This window comes from Lathamus discolor, chromosome 12 (assembly GCF_037157495.1).
Source record: "Lathamus discolor isolate bLatDis1 chromosome 12, bLatDis1.hap1, whole genome shotgun sequence".
NCBI lineage: Eukaryota > Metazoa > Chordata > Aves > Psittaciformes > Psittacidae > Lathamus > Lathamus discolor.
In genome coordinates, this window is record NC_088895.1 from 13,422,659 (window position 1) to 13,442,485 (window position 19,827).

The 19,827-nt window shown below is 41.1% G+C and overlaps 1 protein-coding gene across 2 annotated transcripts in view; it reads right to left on the reverse strand.

Moving 5' to 3' along the window:
• The window catches only part of HECTD4 (HECT domain E3 ubiquitin protein ligase 4), a 72,897-nt gene that overhangs the window by 11,540 nt on the left and 41,530 nt on the right, over positions 1 to 19,827 (reverse strand). For both annotated transcript variants that reach the window (XM_065692514.1, XM_065692513.1), the window contains exons 36-65: positions 19,435 to 19,715; positions 18,930 to 19,119; positions 17,755 to 17,836; positions 16,925 to 17,127; positions 16,615 to 16,750; positions 15,811 to 15,993; positions 15,373 to 15,543; positions 14,817 to 14,986; positions 14,218 to 14,333; positions 13,246 to 13,349; positions 12,806 to 12,967; positions 12,524 to 12,672; positions 12,177 to 12,256; positions 11,888 to 12,051; positions 11,095 to 11,332; positions 10,533 to 10,669; positions 10,234 to 10,360; positions 9,725 to 9,862; positions 9,455 to 9,591; positions 9,125 to 9,285; positions 8,393 to 8,574; positions 7,101 to 7,306; positions 6,657 to 6,787; positions 6,240 to 6,445; positions 5,242 to 5,421; positions 3,664 to 4,967; positions 1,763 to 1,970; positions 731 to 954; positions 496 to 647; positions 177 to 283 (exon numbers count right to left, since the gene is read on the reverse strand). In XM_065692514.1, coding sequence (XP_065548586.1) covers positions 177 to 283; positions 496 to 647; positions 731 to 954; positions 1,763 to 1,970; positions 3,664 to 4,967; positions 5,242 to 5,421; positions 6,240 to 6,445; positions 6,657 to 6,787; positions 7,101 to 7,306; positions 8,393 to 8,574; positions 9,125 to 9,285; positions 9,455 to 9,591; positions 9,725 to 9,862; positions 10,234 to 10,360; positions 10,533 to 10,669; positions 11,095 to 11,332; positions 11,888 to 12,051; positions 12,177 to 12,256; positions 12,524 to 12,672; positions 12,806 to 12,967; positions 13,246 to 13,349; positions 14,218 to 14,333; positions 14,817 to 14,986; positions 15,373 to 15,543; positions 15,811 to 15,993; positions 16,615 to 16,750; positions 16,925 to 17,127; positions 17,755 to 17,836; positions 18,930 to 19,119; positions 19,435 to 19,715 — 6,029 coding nt within the window. The remainder of the gene's footprint in view (positions 1 to 176; positions 284 to 495; positions 648 to 730; positions 955 to 1,762; positions 1,971 to 3,663; positions 4,968 to 5,241; positions 5,422 to 6,239; positions 6,446 to 6,656; positions 6,788 to 7,100; positions 7,307 to 8,392; positions 8,575 to 9,124; positions 9,286 to 9,454; positions 9,592 to 9,724; positions 9,863 to 10,233; positions 10,361 to 10,532; positions 10,670 to 11,094; positions 11,333 to 11,887; positions 12,052 to 12,176; positions 12,257 to 12,523; positions 12,673 to 12,805; positions 12,968 to 13,245; positions 13,350 to 14,217; positions 14,334 to 14,816; positions 14,987 to 15,372; positions 15,544 to 15,810; positions 15,994 to 16,614; positions 16,751 to 16,924; positions 17,128 to 17,754; positions 17,837 to 18,929; positions 19,120 to 19,434; positions 19,716 to 19,827) is intronic.

Here is a 19,827-nt window from a genome sequence, read left to right on the forward strand (position 1 = left end):
AGATACACAGATCAAAGCAGCATTTTAAATCACTAAAGTAATTGGGTTAGCCTCACTAAAACCAAGGACAAACCAAATCTATCATGACATCATATAAGCATGCCAGCACCAAAAAAAAATAAATGTATTTCTTTACTACAATGTAATACCACAGAAGAACTCCATAGAGCTGCTACCTTCTTGTTTCTTTGTGGGAGACTTCTCAGGGTCCTTCTCTTCAGGTTTGCTCTTCTCAGGAGATTTGGGCTTTACAGTAGGTTTCTTCTCACTTAAGGCTGTTCGGCTGAGGGACAAATACAATGTTAGGATGCAAGCTTCCTTTGATCTGTTCAAGAAACCAAAATGTTCCTTGAATGTTTTCTATAATCTCAAAGTTACATTTCCCTCTTCGAATCCATACACTGGAATACAGAGGAGGGTGGGGGGAATAAAAAACCTGGATTCCTAAAGGGAAATCAAACGTGTTGCAACTGCCAAAAGGCTGAAGGCACCAACCTGACACTGTTGAGCATAGACTTCTCCTTTGTAGGTGGTTTAGTAACCGGGCGCTTGGTGCTCACAACCTTCACTGGGTGCTGCTCTTTGCCTGCCTTGTTGTACTTGCTCTTGTCAAATTTCGGCTTGGGCACACCATATTTCCTTAAAATCTTCCAAGACAGAAAGTCAATAATTACCCAATGCTTTCAAATAGCACAAGAGAGATGCTGCGAAAGTGTTTTCCGAGCACTACCTGAGTAAGCTGGTCCTCCAGCACCTTCTTTGGAGGGCGGACATTTGTGAAGAACAAGTGAAGAAGGTTTCCAGGAGTCTGAGAATTTATCTGCTCTTTACTAAGATAGATATCAGCGACCTTAATGGGTTTGGCTGGAGTTAGGCTCAGCATTTGCTCAGAATGGACACAGCTCTTAAAGATTTCTGTGAGGACTTCTCGAGCTCCTGGCACCAGTTTCTCACCTAAGTATTAAAAGCAAAGGCAATATGGTACAAAATGCCACAGACAACAGCTTAGAACCTGAAATGTGAACAAACATTTTGCATTGAGCTGAATGCCACTGGCTCTGAGAACATCATTTAGAAGTAGTCCTGCAGACCGGACCCTTTCTGCAAGTCTGCTACCCCATTTATGAAAGAGAACTGCATGCTTTCTCCTGCTTTGGCCACATACTGTAATTATTATTTGAGTACTTTAGTGGTAATGAAAAAAGGAGCTTATTTATGATGCCAGTATAAAAATGATGCTGTGGAGGTAACACCCTGACTAGCAATTGAACAAGCAGTCAATAGAATTCCCTCTAACTATTAATCCTCCTCTGTTCTCTGATTCAGGATTCTGGCCCACTCCAGGTGTAATGGGGCTGGTATAGCTTTCACGTTGTTAAGAGAACATAAAATACTAACTGGTTCTGTTGCAACAGTTTCTACTCTAAAATTACGCTGGGTCTAAAAAATGCTACTGAACAACCCAGTCAGTAGATTTTTGGGGGTTGCTGGGGAAATTTCTGTGGGTTTTTTAGGGTTTTTAGTTCTGTTTGATTAGCTGTGAGCACAACTGAGCAATGTTCAGATTGCAGATAGCTGCTTGCCAGCTGATGAGAGGGAGGAAACGTGCTGTGAAATTAAACTTACTCCTTGGCTCCCCCTCAATGTCACCTATCAGTGACTGACTCACACTGGATTTACAGTAGGAAGGAGAATCTGAGCCCTGTATTTCCCCCCCTCAACATGCATAAATGAGATATATGCCAATATAAAAACCACCTACCTTTTATTGACTTATCATTGAAATAATCTTCTAGTGCTGGGCTCCCTTGTGTGTCAAATAAGCTCTGATTTACAGTAGAAACGGTTAAAATCTCTTCAGTTGACATTTCCATCAGTTCATCTTCACCATCCAGACTTGACAAACCAATGAGGTCACTGCTATTAAACAGACTGGCTCGGATCTTCTCTATTTTAGCTCTTGACCTTATCTGTACAAATAATGAAATGAGTTACCAGGAATTCCGACAAAGTGAAGTAACTTCTATCTATATCTATTTGGGTCTTATACATCCTCCCCTTCCCAAGTAAATAATCACTATTACATCTCTTCCAGCATTCTTCTATAGCAATAATTCAATACCAGAACTCAGGTTCAGCCTAGAAAACATCATTTTAAGAACACCTGGCAACTGAAATCACCACACTATGAGTTAATGAGGCACAGCTCTGAACCAGTTATTCCATCTCTCTGTCTGGAGACATCCCTTAGAAAGAGCAGATAAGAAGCTGAAAGTTTCAGGTAGGTAACCTGTCATTATCTGCAATTCTGCTGTCCTGGCTTTGATTCTCCACTTAGAAAAGTGTATTTAAATAAGCACAGGCCTTGAAGTCTCAGCGGCACAAATTGGGAACAGGAACAATAACATCCTTTGATTCCAAGAATAACCACCATGCATCATTATCAGAGCAGCTACAGACTTGGAGTAGGTTTCAATGTGAATAAGCTGACAGCTGTCTGTACACACTTCATGGTTTACTTCAAGTCTGGTGTCTTCACGTCAATTAATAGCTCAAGAATAGCAGCTGAAGGTTTCCTATCTGAATAAGCTCCTTTTCTTCTAAAAGGGAAAAAGATACAATCCCAGACTATGCAGAAACATCTCTCCACATTCACAAGCTATCAAAAATGGCCGTGCTTTTGTGAGCTCCAGATAAAGCTGCAGCATGCAGTCTGTCTAACAATGGAGAGGAAGGGTTCTTATGCGTAGCTGTAAATCTGGAGTGATCTGGTATCAATGACAGGCACTCCCAATGCTTTGAAAAATTAATTTGGAACCAGCCATCAACATAATCATGTCTCCTAAAGTAACTTCATAGACGAATCTGTAGCTGGTTTAATATGTGAGAATGTAGTCATTAAACATTAAATAATTGCCTTGCTGGTCAAACTAAAGGGCCACTTATCTCTAAATTAATCTCCAGTAATGTCCAGTAGCAAATCTTTGAAGCAAGTTTTATATGAAAGAGGAAATGAATAGATCTTTTCCTTTATATATTCTCTCAGCCTCCAGAAATCAGTTTAAAGGTTTCCTGAATTGAAGGCTGCAGTGACTGCTGTGCTTAATAGCTTCCAATTTGCACATCCTCCATGAACTAAATCCCCTAGGAATTAATTTATACTCTTGGCTTCCGCAACAGCTTGTGACAACAAGCTCTACAGCTTGGGACATGCAGGAGCACTTCCTTCTGCTTTTAAATTGCCACTTGGTAACTCCACTACTGGGTCCCCTCTGTCCTTTGAGAGGCACTGAATGCTCCTAAGGTGACTGGTACAGAGAAATTCAATGCAGAATGAAGTTCTGTGTCCCTCAGGCATCCTGACCAAGATGGGAATTCCCAGTCCCCTTAGTCTCACATGCACATACATGTATTCTGTACCCATGACCTCTGCTGAGCTGTACCTCAGCGGTGCTAACAGAGCCTTTCGCTCTCCATCACTGAAGCTGTGGCCTCAGTCAAGCAGAAGGAAACACGCAACAGTCAGCTCACAGCGTTGCAACACAAACCACAAAACTACAGCGTTCCTCAAAACCAGAGGTTAAAAAACCAGTTACTAGAATCAGTTCTTACTCTTTCAGAAAAAACTAACCCAAGACAGCCCCTCCTGATAGAAGCCATTACCTCCACTACAGCAAAACCTTTGATTGGCCGTGACAGCAGTGGCTGGTTGTCCAGAGATGTGACTGTGTACATGGATCCCACATCAGACACTGACGCTGTTTCTACATTGTCCAGTGGCTCCCCGAGGCTGCCGAGGCTGCCAAGGCTGCCAGTACTGCAGTGGGAAAGATCCAAACTCTCCTGGCTGGAAACAACGTGTGGCTCTAGCAATCCTGGTGGGATGGCCAGTTCCAATCCAGCTTGAAACTGGTCAACTGAGATATCACTAACAGTCCGAGATATGCCCTGTGAGCTGCAGAGGGAAGCCTGGCTGGTGGATGCAGAAGCACTGACACTCATGGCAGGGGTGACACTGCTGGAGCTGCTGATATCCAGACTGTCTGCGCTACTGGAAACAGTTGGTTTTTCCAGTTCAGTTCTGCATTCTCCTCCTTCTGCTTTGTCCTTAATTTTTTTGGGATCCTCCTCCTGCAGAGGGATGTAGATCTCATCTTTGAAGACTCCACCATGTGCATTACATGCCTTTCTGATGGCACTTCTGACAGTGCTCTCCTCCAAGTGAGTTGGTATCCCAGAAATGACGAGCAAGCGGCTGTGAGCTGTGGGACCTACCAGTGCTTGACATGCATCTGCTACAGCATCATTTGTCACTCCCAGTCCTTGTGGATCCTTCTTAGTTAGGTGTCTGAGAATTATAAGCAGAGTCAGTGCTCGATGAAACCACAACATATCCTCAGGCTTGCTTCCTCCTATACTGAGGATTGCAGCATCTGTGTCAGCTGCTCTGGATGAAGACCGTTTGCCTGAAGACGATGTCTTCTCCCGCTTCATTTTGACCTTCTTCCTCTTTGACAGCAAGCTTGGACTCTGTGGTGTCTGTCCTGGAGAGGATGAAGAGGAGGATGAAGAGTCACTAAGATTTGGGGCACTTGTTGAAGACATCACATTAGCTGTTACGCTCATATTGATAGGTAAGGTTACTTCTGCTACAGCAAGGCAGACTTCCATCAGAGCATGGAAGTAGGTTGAAAATCTTCCTTGGTCAGCCACTCCAACACCAGAACCACTGCATGCATTTCCAGAGACCCAGTTTTGTGTTTCTTCATCATACAGCTTGTGAAGTTCTGACTGCAGGGCCATAAGCATAGCTAGGCAGGGGTTCAGCTGGAGAGCAATAGAAGATGACAGTCCTGCTGGATTCTTCTTCTGCTCCAGACTGTGAATTTTACGAAGCAGCTCAGCCAAGAGATGAAATATTAACTCCTTCACACACGCTGCCATGTCAGTTGTCCAGAGAAAGTTCCCTGTGTGTGGAAGATAAGACATGGGAGTCAGCAGTATTTCACTGTTCGTAGCTTTATAATATGAGTTGCAACAGTAACATTAAGTAAAGCACAAAGAAATGTGATTTCAGTGGCTGCATGGCAGAAAGGCTATTCCAACAAGTGCCTATCAACGGGGAATATCTGGAGTTTGAAGACAATTGCAATATTTGCTGCAATTTTTCATTTTTCCAAACCTTCCATGTGAACCAGCACATTACTGGTGCTTATTACTGAGAAAATACTGCAATCTCACCTAAAAATTCCACTACTTGCAAGAGAACTGAAGCAGGAATAGTATCCAGCTCGTCTTCTGATCTTCCATCCCCATCTTCCAATTTCCAAGTTAACAGCTGCTCTGTGAATGCCATTGCCAGGGGGAATTCAAGTGGAAGAGAATGCAAGACCAGCACAGCTCCAGGAGGAGGTGATACTCCTAAGCAAAGAAGTCAAAGACAATACTTATCATGACTCCAGGCATTTGTAAAGTAAAAGTAGTAACATAGCTTTTAGGATTTTTTAAGGCTAAATTTACGCTAAGTGAGAATTTTCTCTATTAAGTATCTTATAATAGACAAATAGGAATGTTTCTCTATAATGATACACTTGTAATTAAGTATAATAATTATAAAGGTAGTTTATTTTGTTTACACGACACACAAAATAGAACTGCTTTTAGCCTGTACGTATCTAAATACATATAAGACTTTCACAAGCCCATTTTTTGTAGTATGATGCGTGTGATCAGTACTGAGAAAAGCAGAGATGCCGCAGCTCAGCAGAACTTAAGAACCTCTGATGGAAAGTTCTAAGAGCTTATTGCCCTCAGTCACCTTCACTACTCTACATAAATCATGCTCTCTCCCCCTTATGCTGGAAGAGTTAAAAGGGTATTAATGATTGCTCCTGCTCAAGAAGCTGGCATGACCTATGTGCTACTACACTGCACATATATTACTCTGCATATTAAAGGACTCTACAATTACTCTCAAAAAGCAGATCCTGACAGATTTAACAGAACTACCAAAATCAGTCAGATGGAATGCAAAGTCTATAAAACCATGCTCTGCTGGTCAAGAATGATTGCATATTTCTGTTAGGACATGTTTCTTAATACCTTGTACAAAAACACTGTCATAACCAGTGGTGGGACTGGTGACAATATAGGAAGGTCCTACAGATATAACGATGATGCTTGTTCCACTTCTGAAAATACAGTTAAAAAGGGGTTTTAATTTAATCTTATTATTTTACCTAGCTTGATGTGGACCTTGTCCGTAGGGGTGATCACTGAGGGGTACTGGTTGGTTGTTGGGGGAGGTGTTAGGCCTGTGTTGGTTGGAGAGGCATCTCGAGGATAGCACACTGCCTCTATTAGGTTCAACTGACCATTCCTTTTGACTTTATGGCCGAGCCCATAAACAAGCACTCGAGCCCAAGGTGCTTTATACAGGGATGAACTAAGAAAAGAGCAAGAAGAGCTTGGTTAGACTGTAACTACCTACTAACAATCTCAACCCAGTCACAGAAGATGAAACACTCTGAGGTATTTATCCCACCACCAAGAAAATGAGCCCCTGAGAAGACAAAACCAACTACATAACTCAGGGTTCACAGAAGCTCAGTGGCAAATCTTTCATCTTTGCTATTCTTGGCCCCGCAGTTACTCACTCTTTGCGGAATCCAGACTGACTTTCCTTACAGGACACAATTACAAACGCAGCCCCAGGAAAGTTAACATCCATATTGACCTTGGATTCTGAAATTGGGAATTCTTCAGCAGGAAACTGTTCTGGTGCTGCCTGTAACATAACATTTCGTAATGAAAGCTCCCAAGCAGCAACAGCAGCAAACCACCTTCCTGTTCTGTTTTCAAATAGAATACAGCATTATAAATAATGACATAGTGTGAGGCCACTTCATTTTAATATGATCCAGAGTATTGCTATTACTTGTGTTTTCAGTGTGCCCACTGTGATCAGAATAGGAATACAATCCATCCAGAGAAACAGTTCAGCATGAGGGATGTATTATGGAAGTTAGAATCACACATAAAACAAAGGCTGCTTAGGAAGAAAAACAACACTGCTCATAAAACATTACTAAGTATTTTACCTGCAGAAAGGAGCAGATCTGTTTAGTGAGGTCTAACAGACTCTCCTCTCCTTGATGCAGTGTTCGAGTAATGGCAACAGTGAGCCACTCTCTGATGGCTTGTGAATTGCCCTGGTAAAAGAGGTCTGTGGCAGCACAGTTCTGAGAGTGGACACAGTGTTGCAGGGACTGGGCCAAAAGAATAGAACTTGAACTGATTGTTCCATCTGTAATAACAAGCAAGACGTGACAAATTTGGAGATGTACGAAGGCAGGTGTATTGGAATTTACTGTGAAGTACAATGAGGACAAGGAATCAGAAAAACCCTCTTCCCCACTCATTCTAGATGAGGTGAAAGCAGCTTTATCTGCTCTCAAGCTTTCCCCACATATGAACAAGATAGCTTTTGGGTGACCCCAAGTGGGTTGCAAGCCCCAACATCTCATGGCTGCCACCCTGGAGCTGATGGGGGAAGACACAGAAAAGCAAAGTGTTGTACACAGGAGTGGGCAGTTCACCAAAATGCCAGTTTGGAAACTGTGGATAGTGGCAGGATTTGAATTGGACAGATTGTAAAGAGGAAAAACTAAATAAAATCCACACAAAGTAGTGCTGTAGTCTGCAAGAGGATCTTTTACAATGTGGCATCAGTTAGAGGTGGCCAAGTTTCAAAGCAGCTGGAAGAAGGAACAGGACTCTTTCCAATGGGAAATAATTACTTTCAACTACTAATAGCCTGTATTTAGCACTTCCTCCTTATGATCCAGCCACACAGATTTCATTGCATGCAGAACAGCTTCGTCATGATAACGGTCTTTGTTAACACTCATGAATTAGCCAAAGATTCTTTTCCATGATTCATCACATGCATTCCCTAACCAGATCTGTGATTCCAGTGGGAAAAGGACAAACCACTTTGTGAAATGAAAGGAGCTGAATTTTGAAAGCTGAGACACCCCACTGGTATTTTGTTTTACTGCCCTGGATTGGAACTATAAAACACTCTCAATTCCTTATCAGCATCCCATATGAATACTCCCCCCACTCCCCAATAAACAGAAGACTATCAATGACAGAGGAACAGAAGGACACTGCATGGAATCTTAGTGAAGACCCTGAACTCTCTTGAACACTTGTAATTAGATCCTTAGCAAGAATTTCAGTTTAGTACTTTATCATTAAGGTTAGGAGCCCACTGAGATATTTTCCAGACACCATCAGTATTTAATCAATCAGTAAGTGATCATTAGACTCTTCTGTCCCCAGAAAACTACTGTACCAAAAGAGAGCTGGGACAAAAGTCAGTGTTTACCAGGAAGAGGTGGTGCAAGCAGTTGATTGGATAGCAGCTGCAGGTGCTCCAGAGTGATATCACGGATAGCAGGAATATGGAACAGCCGAGTAAACATATGTGGAGATTTGGGAGCAAAGATATTGAGGAGAGCCATGCGGCAATACAGCTTAGCCAGGGAAGCTTCACTGCGCAAAAGCTCTCTGCAAAACACAAACATCAGAACATAAAATTGCTTCCTCACAATTAAAATAAGCCCTAACCAGCAGCCAAACATATATACACTTCATCACTTAAGGTTTAAGTAGACCCAGATCTTTCTTATTCGCTCCAGATAGCACTCAAAATTAAAGCACCTGAATTAGAAGCCAACTCTCAGTCAGTCAAGAGTTCTTCAGCTTCTAGATAGCAACTGACTGATGGTACAAGAAACCCAAGCTTCAAGGAAGGTACCTGTTGTACCAGCATGTATTAAAACACTTGCACATGGCTAAGTAAAATCCTTCCAAGAAGACAACTGTAATATATTTCCTTTATTACAAAAGGATCCCCAAAACCTCAAACCCTACTACTCAATAATACATTAAGATTTAATGCCTCTTTGTCAGCTTTAATCCAAAAACTCCAGTAAGATTCAGAAGTTTCCAACTGCTTAAAACAAGGCTGTAGTAGGTAACTGTGCTATAGGAAATGATATAGATCAAGTCAGATAATACAAATGCCTTCTAACTCCATTTCTTTTCCTTTTTTTACCTGTGAATTTGGATATTGGTATTATCCAGGGTAACCAATCCATTTGTTGCAGTCCTCCTATAACCAGCTGGTGGCCTTTCCAACATGTCAATAGGATACCAGTATCTCACCAGAACTCCTTCACTTCTGAGATAAGTCTCTACTTGGACCAATTCATTTACCTGGAACACCAAAACCAGCACTGTCAATAAACACAGTCATGGTAATATTTTTTTCCTTCAGAAGGAGCACCACATCAGCATTCTAAGCAGTTCAGTCCACTTAACCACGTTCGCTCACAAATGTGTGAGGCTGGTACATTAGAAGCCCTCCCAGTGTATCTTCACTCACCGAATCAACATCCAGGACAACACCATGAAGACCAAATGTCTTCAGCATCCCTCGAATAGCAAACTTGGGTAAAGCTGTTCCAACCGCACTGCTGGTAACGTTGTTACTGTCAGGAGAGCGAGTCACCACTGTGAGACCTGGTCAGAAAGGGACAACATGATTTTTAGGGTGCAGCTTTTTCCTCAGATGGACAATTCATGCAGTAGATCCCAAGTACCAGAGCCCCTCAGCTGCTACTTTCCCCTCAAAATCCTTTTTTGCTGAGCTTACCTTTTCGTACTTTATCAATTGTAAATTTGTTTGCTTCATCTTTGATATCCTCGATAGTAGGAAGGTAGAGGTCTCTTGGGATGCCACCATTTTCCTCATAGAGGAATTCTACAGTTTGTCGTGCTATATCAACCATTCCTGGTAGACAGAAGGGAATGTCTGTTATTTCCCCAGCCATCTGAAGTAAGTTCTTATTCTCATTAACTCATAAGCTGTCAGGCTGACAGACAGGGGGTGGAGCTTTCCTGAGACACTTGTATGCTGCTCACAGGGGCTCAGAATTCCTATTGTACCCTTATTGTGGCCTTCCCACAAAGAGATTGTCTTGTTGGACCTGTGTTCATTTACAAATCCAAATTCTAAGCACCTGATGAAAACACCAAGTACTTTTTTCTTCAATTTAGATTTTGCAGCCCTTAACACAGTAAAACAAAAAACCCCACGGATGTTATCTCCACCCTTACTAGCATCGTATTAGACAACATGCATTGAAATAAACATGGCCATACCTAACTGCAAAGCTCCTTTAATCTGATCCAACCCAGACTTCCTCTCAGCCTCATTGCGGAATCTTCTTCTAATTGTAGGAAAAACTTTAGTTTCCCAGGCTTTAACCAACAGGGCATAGTGATCCTCCTGCAAAGACAGAAGTTACTTAGAACACCAAGAAGAAAGAGAAGTTAATACCCACTATATTTTCCCTATGGAAGCAGGGAGAACCTTTGTGCAGCAAAACTTAAAAATCTGAGTTACAAAACCTGTATTTAGACTACAAATTACAGCAGCCAGAGCTTGCCATGTTCCTCACCCGGGGAATGTCATCATCGTCATCATCATCACTTTCATCATCTGCAATAGGAGGGGGATGAGGATCGGGGCCTGATGTGATGAAGTTCTCGTAACTTAGCTCCATTTTATAGTGGCAAGATGTGTCACTGTCATATTCTGCAAAACACACAGAGAAATAGTGAGATCCTAAGGCACTAGCCATATATGGCACAACAGCAATCCAGTTTTTAAGATATATTGTGTTCCATGGTCTCCAATCAGTCTATGGAAGTCTAAGGCATTTTGACACAGAATAACCAATTGGCTGATTCTATCAACATCTTATTGTATTCAGAGCCCTGATAAGGTAATTTCTCATTACATTGCATTAATTGAGAATAATTTGTGCACCTCTACAAAAGAAAGACCAAAGAAAAATCTTTTTAATTGCCTTGTCTAAAACGCAGTCAGCATGCAATGCCTATCGTACTTCTTAATGTAAATTGGCAGTACATAAGGACTGCAGCAAAGATATGCTTAAACACATTGACTGTAATTTCCCCTGAAAGAGGTAAAAAAGAAGAAGTTAATCATCACTTTACGTTGTTGAGCTGTAGCAACGGCCGCGATTCTACACGGAGGTCCATGGGTCCCAGGATCCGAAGCGATGCTGGTGCCAGCATCATTATCACTATCAGAAGCCATAGCAAAAGGCAATGCTTCAAAATTGGCACTGATTTCTTCAGCGAGGTCAATGCAGAGATCAGCAGCGTTCCTGTGAGCCTGCCCTTCAGCATAGGCAAACTGGCGAGATCCGAAGTTCGCACGGACCTTCGTGTTCTGGAAGACAAACATAAAAGCATTGAGATGAGCTGTGGATTGTTTTGATCCTTCTCTTTGCTCTTTTAAAAACCTCGGCCAAAAGGAGAAACTGATCACATCTCCATACGATACAGCTTTCCCAGCAGCACTAGCTATAAAACTGGCTGCAGCAGGGAAAGCAGTAAGCTTCTAAACACAAACTTCAAACTTGCCTTTCTTCTAGCTTCAAGATACAGCACAATTAGCTGGTATTCTTTGAAGCAAGGTCATTGCTGGGAAGGAATACTAATAGAAAGGCTACTAGCACAGAATAATGCTATCTTGTCAAGCCATTAGTGGTTTGATGAGATGGCATTTCTGCTCATTAGTGTCCTAACAGGAAGGTTAAAAATAATGGCAAAACATCTAGAAGCACCTAGGAAGGGTAAAGAAACACCTCAACCTAACTCAGTAAGCGTAAAAACTATCACTCTACTTTTTTATAGATATACGAGCAAGCACAATACTTTCTATATAATTTTAATATATCTGAAAAAATATGTATGAAGCAATGTATTTTTGTTAAAAACTCACCTTTTTCTGAATGTGGACAACTGGCCACATTCCACCAGAGACATCTTCTAGATAGGGCCCAAGTCGCTGCCCACAGTATGTAAAATAAACTCTGCCTTTAGCTGGCTGCCCTGGAGGGGGTGGAGTCCCTTCTGTTCTTTCCCACCCAATTCCTGCTACATCCCCTGCAGAAAAATAGAATCATCCAAAGAAGAACATGGATTTAATCTTTTTTCTCATCCACTGTTTCCTTACATTTAGAAGATTTGCTTATCTGGTAAACCAGAAAGTTAGCTGCACTCTTACATACCAGGAGAAAGAGTCACATCCAGTCTAACACTCTTCCACTGTAGCAGGCTGGAGCCATTGTAATGCACTGCTCGCCCATTGCTGAAAAGTAATGCAAGGAGAAATTAAGAAGAGCACTGAAACACATCAGGATTACAGCTCACTATCTACTGCAGTCCAGGTAGCTGTGATACTGGTAACAGGCAACGTAACTCTCTCCTTATTTTGATAAGGAGAGATTCTAATCCACCATTTTAACAATGAAAATGTACATGTTGCCTACTACAACATGGTCACAATCCTCTTCCATAAGGAGCTCACAAATGTACTGAGCAAGACAATGATTTCTGATGTACATCTCCAACGTACTTGTGAAACAGACAGGTGCCCACTGGGTTTGTCCAAGCACCATCGCGTTTTTCAGCTTCTGTAGCAAATCCAAATGAAACTATTGGTCCAGTGTCATCATCTGTATCTCCATAGGAAACTATTTCAATTTCCCAGTAGAATGATGGTGCCTAGAAACAAAAATGATAATTATTTTAAAAACAATTACTTACAAATCTTCAGTAAAAGAGGAAGTTTTCCTTCTCTTTTCGTGTACTATTGAACATTAAACTACACAAACTGTTGTACAGGCCGAGTTCTCACCTGTACTGGAACTGGTGAAGTGGCATAGATGAATGTGCCCCGAGGAAGTCCCCCACCTGCACTAGGATCAGCCAAGAAGGTCACAGCAGTGAGATGTGATGAAAACATGCATGCTCGCACAGGGGGAAATACTCTTGATGGGCTCCAAGTGATTTCTTTGGGCTACAAAGAGGAACAGAGAATTTTATTGTACCAATTACAGTTGAAGTCTTCTACTGAAATTCAGTAACTCATTCTTTTACGAAGTGCACATTTAATACATCACATACAACTACCACAACTGCAACCACAATAAATTCCCATTACAGAAATTCACATTAAATGGAATGTTTAAACACAAATCCAGACAGTTTGGCTCCAAGACCACAGGCAGACCCTCTGCACCCTGTGTCTGGCTTCATTTCCAAGGGCTGAATGCTCAGCACTGTTTCTGCGCTCACCTGCCTTCTGTCTGCTTGGAGCGGAGGAGGGGGAGGCCGAGCACAGTCACGATACAACATTCGTAGCCTTTCACACTGCATTTCTACAACAAGGAGCCTCTCCCCTGTAATAACAAACCAAACAAAGCAAATCTAGTTACTGGAGTCCAACAAGGCAATCTTAATACCAGTAAACAAATACATCTACATTTTAAGAGATCTGATCAAATAGTCTCACCTAATCAACAAAATTCAGGACAAAATCTAATGCATACAAGCGATTGTTTTCCTCATGTTTAATACATATTTGGCTAGCAAAGGCATTCCTATGTTAATTAAGATATAAAATTCATTTTAGTGAGCAGGTTCATGACCCAGCAAAAGCAGGAAGACAAAAGAATTTATGCCTGCTGTCAAAAAAATCAGTACCCTCCCCTCTTACACTGGAGATCATGTTCCCACCCTGACATCCTTCACTTCAGCCACTTTTCCTCCAATGAAAGGCTCTGACATGTTCCTAAAACTTGCCCTTGAACTAAGACTTCTGCCGGGCCCATTGCTTATCCTTAAACAGGAAAGGAAATCAAGAGCTCAATGATCAGGAATATAAGAAAGCATTGTAAATACTAGCAAAAAGGTTACAAAAAGAAAACAGAAGTGATAATGTCAGAGAATATAGAGTAAGTTACACTGCAAGCAAGAAAAGTGGAGAGGGTCTAGAAGTGTAGCAGTAGAGAACTACTCTCAGGACTTGCAACTTCTGTGATACACAGGATAATCATGTTCTGCTCTAACCTTTGTGCCTGATGTTTAAAATTATATAGTGTGATGATTAGCTACTTGTATGTTAGCAGCTCTGCAGCTATGACAAGACATGCTGTACTGTGCTAGCTATCAAGCTCTAAGTAGCTGAAGGACAAAATTAAGTGATTTTAAAAGCTGTTATGACTCTGAGTAAAACAATGAAGCTTCAAGAACATGTTGGATACCTACCAGGGCTGCACTCCTGTGCTACCAAATTAAGAACTTCTACAGCAGCTGGACACTGTTGAATGAATTCTTCACAGAATGAGCTGTCTTCTAACAGCTGAGCCATCACCAGGCATGCTCTTAATGGAAAAATTATAGGTTTAAAGCATTACAAAAGTGTACACAGAATTCACCTTTCTGCTGCTTCACAACGGTTGCTTACATGAAGCATTTGCTCCATGTATTATCAGTATTACAGGGGGACTTTATTTTTGGTGCTCATTTTCACAACATTTAGACAATAAACGTACTTTAGGAAGCGAACAAGAATTGTTGCCTTGTCTCCTGCTATCATATGTCAATGCCCACAGAGGAAGAAAATATGAACCCATGCAATTTCCACCCCTGGCAGTGTTCAGGGCCAGGTTGGATGGGGTTTGGAGCAACCTGCTCTAGCAGAATGTGTCCCTGTCCATGGCAGGGGTTGGAACTGGATGAGCTTTAAGGTCCCTTCCAACACAAACCAGTCTGGGATTCTATGATTCTAAGTTTTCTTGAACATTTGTGTATAGTATCAAAACAGACTCAGAAAACCAAAACCTGGTTCTTGCACAAAAACTCACCTGGTTCTTATTTCAGCAAGAAGCCGGACCACTGCCATTACTGGAGTTGAGCCATCTCCTGTTGCAGGAAGTGAGGTGTGAATAGATAGACTTCCCTCCTGAGGGAGCAACATGGACTGGACTGCCTGTACTACCTTCTCAGTAATGGACAGTTTATGAAGAGGCAATGCCTGATGGTGGGGGGGCACGGTAAAAAGTTAAATTCAAGTAGTTAGTTTCTAGGAAATGAGGGTGTTTTATTACCTGGAGTTAATTCTCATTTTGTACTATCACAAAACCAGCACCAAACACCAGTCAAAAAAAAAAAAAGAAAGTAAGAAAAAACAAACAAGCCCCCCAAAAACCAACAGAGTATGTAATGAAACATCTTTAAGCACCAAGAAGATGAATATCCATGTTACTTGAATGAGAACTTACATATAGATATTGTTAAGAGGCAATCTTTACAAGTAATCTTTAAGCAAAGGTGAAGCAAGCTTTTTATATGCTGTAGATTAATTGTGACAAAAAAATAATTGATATTATACTTAATAGTGGATTCTTAAAACTACCGTACCTCAGATCTTGGAACAGAGAGCCTAGATAATGGAATAGTTAATGTGTCTGATGCTTGTGAGGTCTTTCTACTGTCTATACTGGTGGGTGGAAATTTGACCGTTGCTATACCTTCTTGTTCATTAATAGATGCCACAACTCCAATGCTTCCTGCTATTCCTTTACCTAAAACCTACAACCAAAGAAGGTCTGTGTAAGATTTAAGGCTTTCCAAACAAGAAATACCGAGTGTATAAGCCCACACTCCAACTCAACACAGAGCTGGATGTTTTAGTAAACAGGAACAACACACAGTAGCAGTCTCCACAAGTGTTATTTCAACTGCTTCACAACCAGAGACAACCTGCACACTGCTTCCCAAGCATGCCAGTGCAGGTAAGACACCATCAGAAGCACCAACTCTTATATCAGATATAAAACATGAATGGCACTGAATTACCTGAACTTCAGAACCTATTTTAATGGTCTCCTTAAAGCCACCCAGAGCGCAAAGGGCAGCGACTGCCTGCCGAGCGATTCTTTGAAGTTTAGCAAGTTTCCTTCCACTGCTACTCCCATTCTCCAAAATACTCTCTGCATATTTCCCAAGTTGTGGAATGTACATCAGAGCCCGAGACAGAACCTGAAGACAGAAGCAAAAAATAGCAGAGAATGACTTCAAAGCACAATTCAAACAAAAAACAATGCCCCAAGCCTCCAGCCCACACACAGCCTCAGAATTACTTTTGTTCTTGAAGAGAATTATATAACTTAGAATATTCCATGTTCTCTGAAGTGCAAACATCACAGATCTATATACATCACCTTAGCAAAACTCTTTGCCCAAGGATCTAGCCTAAGCAACAGATTAGTTGCTACAGGTTTCAGAGGAACATAAAAGCAGAGTAGAGCCCTTTCTAGCCAACACTTTAGACCCCCAAAGGTCATGGCAGAGAGGACTGATTAACAGAGGTAGATTAACCACCCATTGAAGGCAAGATAGCTCCCTAAACAAACAGCATTATTAATTGCTGAAAAGACTGACAGGTGAATTAGAGAATGCCAACATATTCTCTGAAGCTGGATAGTTTTTGATTACTTATTCTGCACCACCTCCCAGAAAGGGCTGCTTTGGTGCAATTATACATCCCAGTTTCAACTAAACTGGCAAGGAGTAGCTTAGGAAGTTGCTAATAAATAAGTCCTCTTAACTACTCAGTGCATGCTTGGTGTATTATTTGATAGTTAAAACCTGTTTGCTTACTTTTTCTGCAGTTGTTGTCCATATCTGAGCTGCATTTGATTCTGGTGCCATCAACAAGCTATGTAGCAAAGCAATCACTTCTGCTGCCATGCTGTTTGCAACATGACCACTAATGAATGGCCTCACAGGATCCGTCCTATGCAGGATAAGAAAGTAATTTGCCCATTAATTTCAAAACAAGAGAAGGAAAAGAAGCTTCAATTGTCAAGAATTTAGAGCATAAAAAAGGGAAGATTATTTTCTGGAGCACTACAAACACTGGCATATAGAAAAGCAGAATCTAGATTAATATAGAATCAAAGTGACCTACCTGGCAAGCTCAGAATTCCTCTCTCTGCAAATAGATGTTTGTGCAGTCTTCTTTTTGTCCCCAGTGGACAACCCACTGGTAGTTTCTGGATTGACAGTTTCTATGGGTGGCCCAACACTAACTATTAGGCCAGACTGTGCCCACTTAGTTGCCTTTCGAAGAGCTGCAGCAGCTTCTTCTGTAATCACTTCACAACAGCCGCTCTGCAAACAAAATTGCCGTATAAGACAAATACTAATGTTAGCTCTATTTCGCCATACTGTGTGATGCATTTAACTCTCTTCCCTGTGCATATGTAAAAATACTGAGAACACATCAAAACATCCTCCTGTGTATTAGTCACAGTCATAAGACAAATGCTTTCTGTTGCTTTTTCTCATCTAAAAAAGAGATCAGAGATCAATATAGATTCATTGCCTTTAACATTCCATTTTTAGGATAACAGTATAGTTTCTCTTCTCTGATCAAAAAAGCCACATACGAGTATCTCTGGTGCAAATACTCAGGAACTTATCTGAAAATTTACCTGAAAATTTAATTTAAATATTATCAGTGTGCATTAAACATTTCAGGACAGAGAATATTAAAGGGCTTAAAGATGACCTACAATGGTTGGAGGAAGCATTAGCCAAAATCCTTTTCCATCATTTAGCCCTGTTATTTACATCAATAACTCCATAATGCTAACATTACATTTAAAATTATCTTTCTGAAAATTCTGTAAATTAAATAACATTAAACAAAGTGGATATAACCTCAACAAAAAACAAAACTGATTTGCCATCAATTTTTACGATGTTGAATAATTCTTTAGCTATTCCTTTCCTTACTTTTGTCATGTCTCGATCCATTTTCACCACTTTCTCCATATTGGCTCCAGTTCCCAGTCGGAATGGACGACCTTCTGAGCTACTATTGGAGTGAAAACAAAACACATCAGCTTTGTTTTCACTGGTGTTAAAAACAGCTGAACTATACAGTTCCATTTCATACATTATGTGTGGTTTTTAATTATTTGAAAGCAACCCTTGCAATTGAATTGCTCAAGACTAATAGAAATACTTTTACTTAAACCCAACTGCACTATAATTTACAAAAGGAATTTAACACTAATGAATGTAGTGATTTGCATAGCAATTTCACCCTTCCCCCTTAAAAAGAAGCATCATGCAACTGTTTTTTACCGAACACAAATGCCTGAGTTAACCTTTCTCCCACCAACACCCAACAGCTGTACCTTTTAGTACCATTTTTAGGGCCTGGGTTCCAAACCAACTTGGAGTGGGGGAAGATGAAACAACAGTACAAACTACAAGAGGTGATGATGCTGGCTGTTTGACATTCAGAGATCTCAAAAGCCAGGTGTGCACAAAGAATACTAAAGAAGCTGTAATAGGAAATTATTATCCAGTGTATGCATTATTAAAAGCAATGCTTTTAAAGCCATTCTGCTTTGACAACTCTATTTGTTGGTCCTACATAGGCTACGACACAATAACAAGATACATTCAATTTTTCTGATGGAGTATTATTGAAGTAGTTCATTTTTCATGTCATTGTTTTCAGACAGATCAAGATATTTTTATGTTCCTTTGGTTGTGGCTTACATGGCTTGTAAGCAAACCAAAACTTCACACTTCATATCCTCCTCCTCCTTTTAGACGTGTGTCTACCCTGGTCTTGATTCAACTTTGCTGCTCTCATCACTGCTAAACAGTCTTATACAAAACAGACAAGTCCAGGAAGCACTGGGATTTAGTCTTTCTGCTTCACCACAAATTCAGTGTAGTGGTGTGCATTTTATCCAGGTAACAGCATGATAAGCATCAGCCCCACAAGCCATTTTTGCATTATGTTAGTATTTTGCCAGTATACACAGCCCACTGGGACATTTTGCTTATGTCTACGATGCATTTCTCTATACCTGCAGCACTAAAAAAAAAAGAGAAGAGAAATGGAAATGGTAAAATTGGTTGCTAACTCCAAGCCAGTGAGTTAAGAGTACCTTAGTAATGGCTGAAGGACTTCATGGGATGACTGGTCTTCCCTTTTATGAATAAAAATAGAAAGTTTACCATCCACTGCCTCACTTTCTTCTCCAGGATCTTTATCACCTTTTATGGAATTTTTAGGGCTGGCTTTTGCCAAAGTAGTATCTGGCTCAGAGGCAGTTGGAGAAAGAACTGTCTGGCACCCTTCAGGAGAAAGGAAAAAAAAAGAAAAACAAAAGGAATTAAAACACACAACCATGAGTTCTATCAACAAACCTTCCTGCCCTTGAAAGTAATGCTAACACACCCGAGATGAATCTAATACATCACTGTGACACTCAGTCTGAGAACAGCCAAATTAAGAGCCAGGTGGAAAGTCACAGAAATGTCCTATCTTAACACTGACACATCATATACCTTTTCCTACTTGAGCTTTATGTCAGTACAAAAACTCCTTGCAGAAACATGACTTGCTTGGCAATTTATCAGATTAGCATGACACCAGGAAGATGCTGGTACCTGGTACAACATAATCCGCCAGCTTAGCCAACAGCAGAGAGGCAATCTTGGAGGCTGGGTCACTGGGATCATCCTGTTCACTGTTCAGAGAGGGTACTGAGTAACTCCAGGGAGGCAACTCCACATTTCCACAGTCCTCAACACTCATGAGAGGCAGTGCAGCACGACACAACTGGAGGATTATAAGGACCAACTTTGGAGAAGGACGCTGATCCAAGAGAAGCGACAGAAGCTTGGACACACAGGCTGGCTGGCTCAGGATTGCTTTACCTATGTGGCTCCTGAAAGGGATAAAACACCAAGACTAAGTATCAGTTTAGAATGATTTTGAAAGTTATCTTACCTTCACTACTGTGAAATATATAGATATACATACCCCCTAAAGAACCCCCA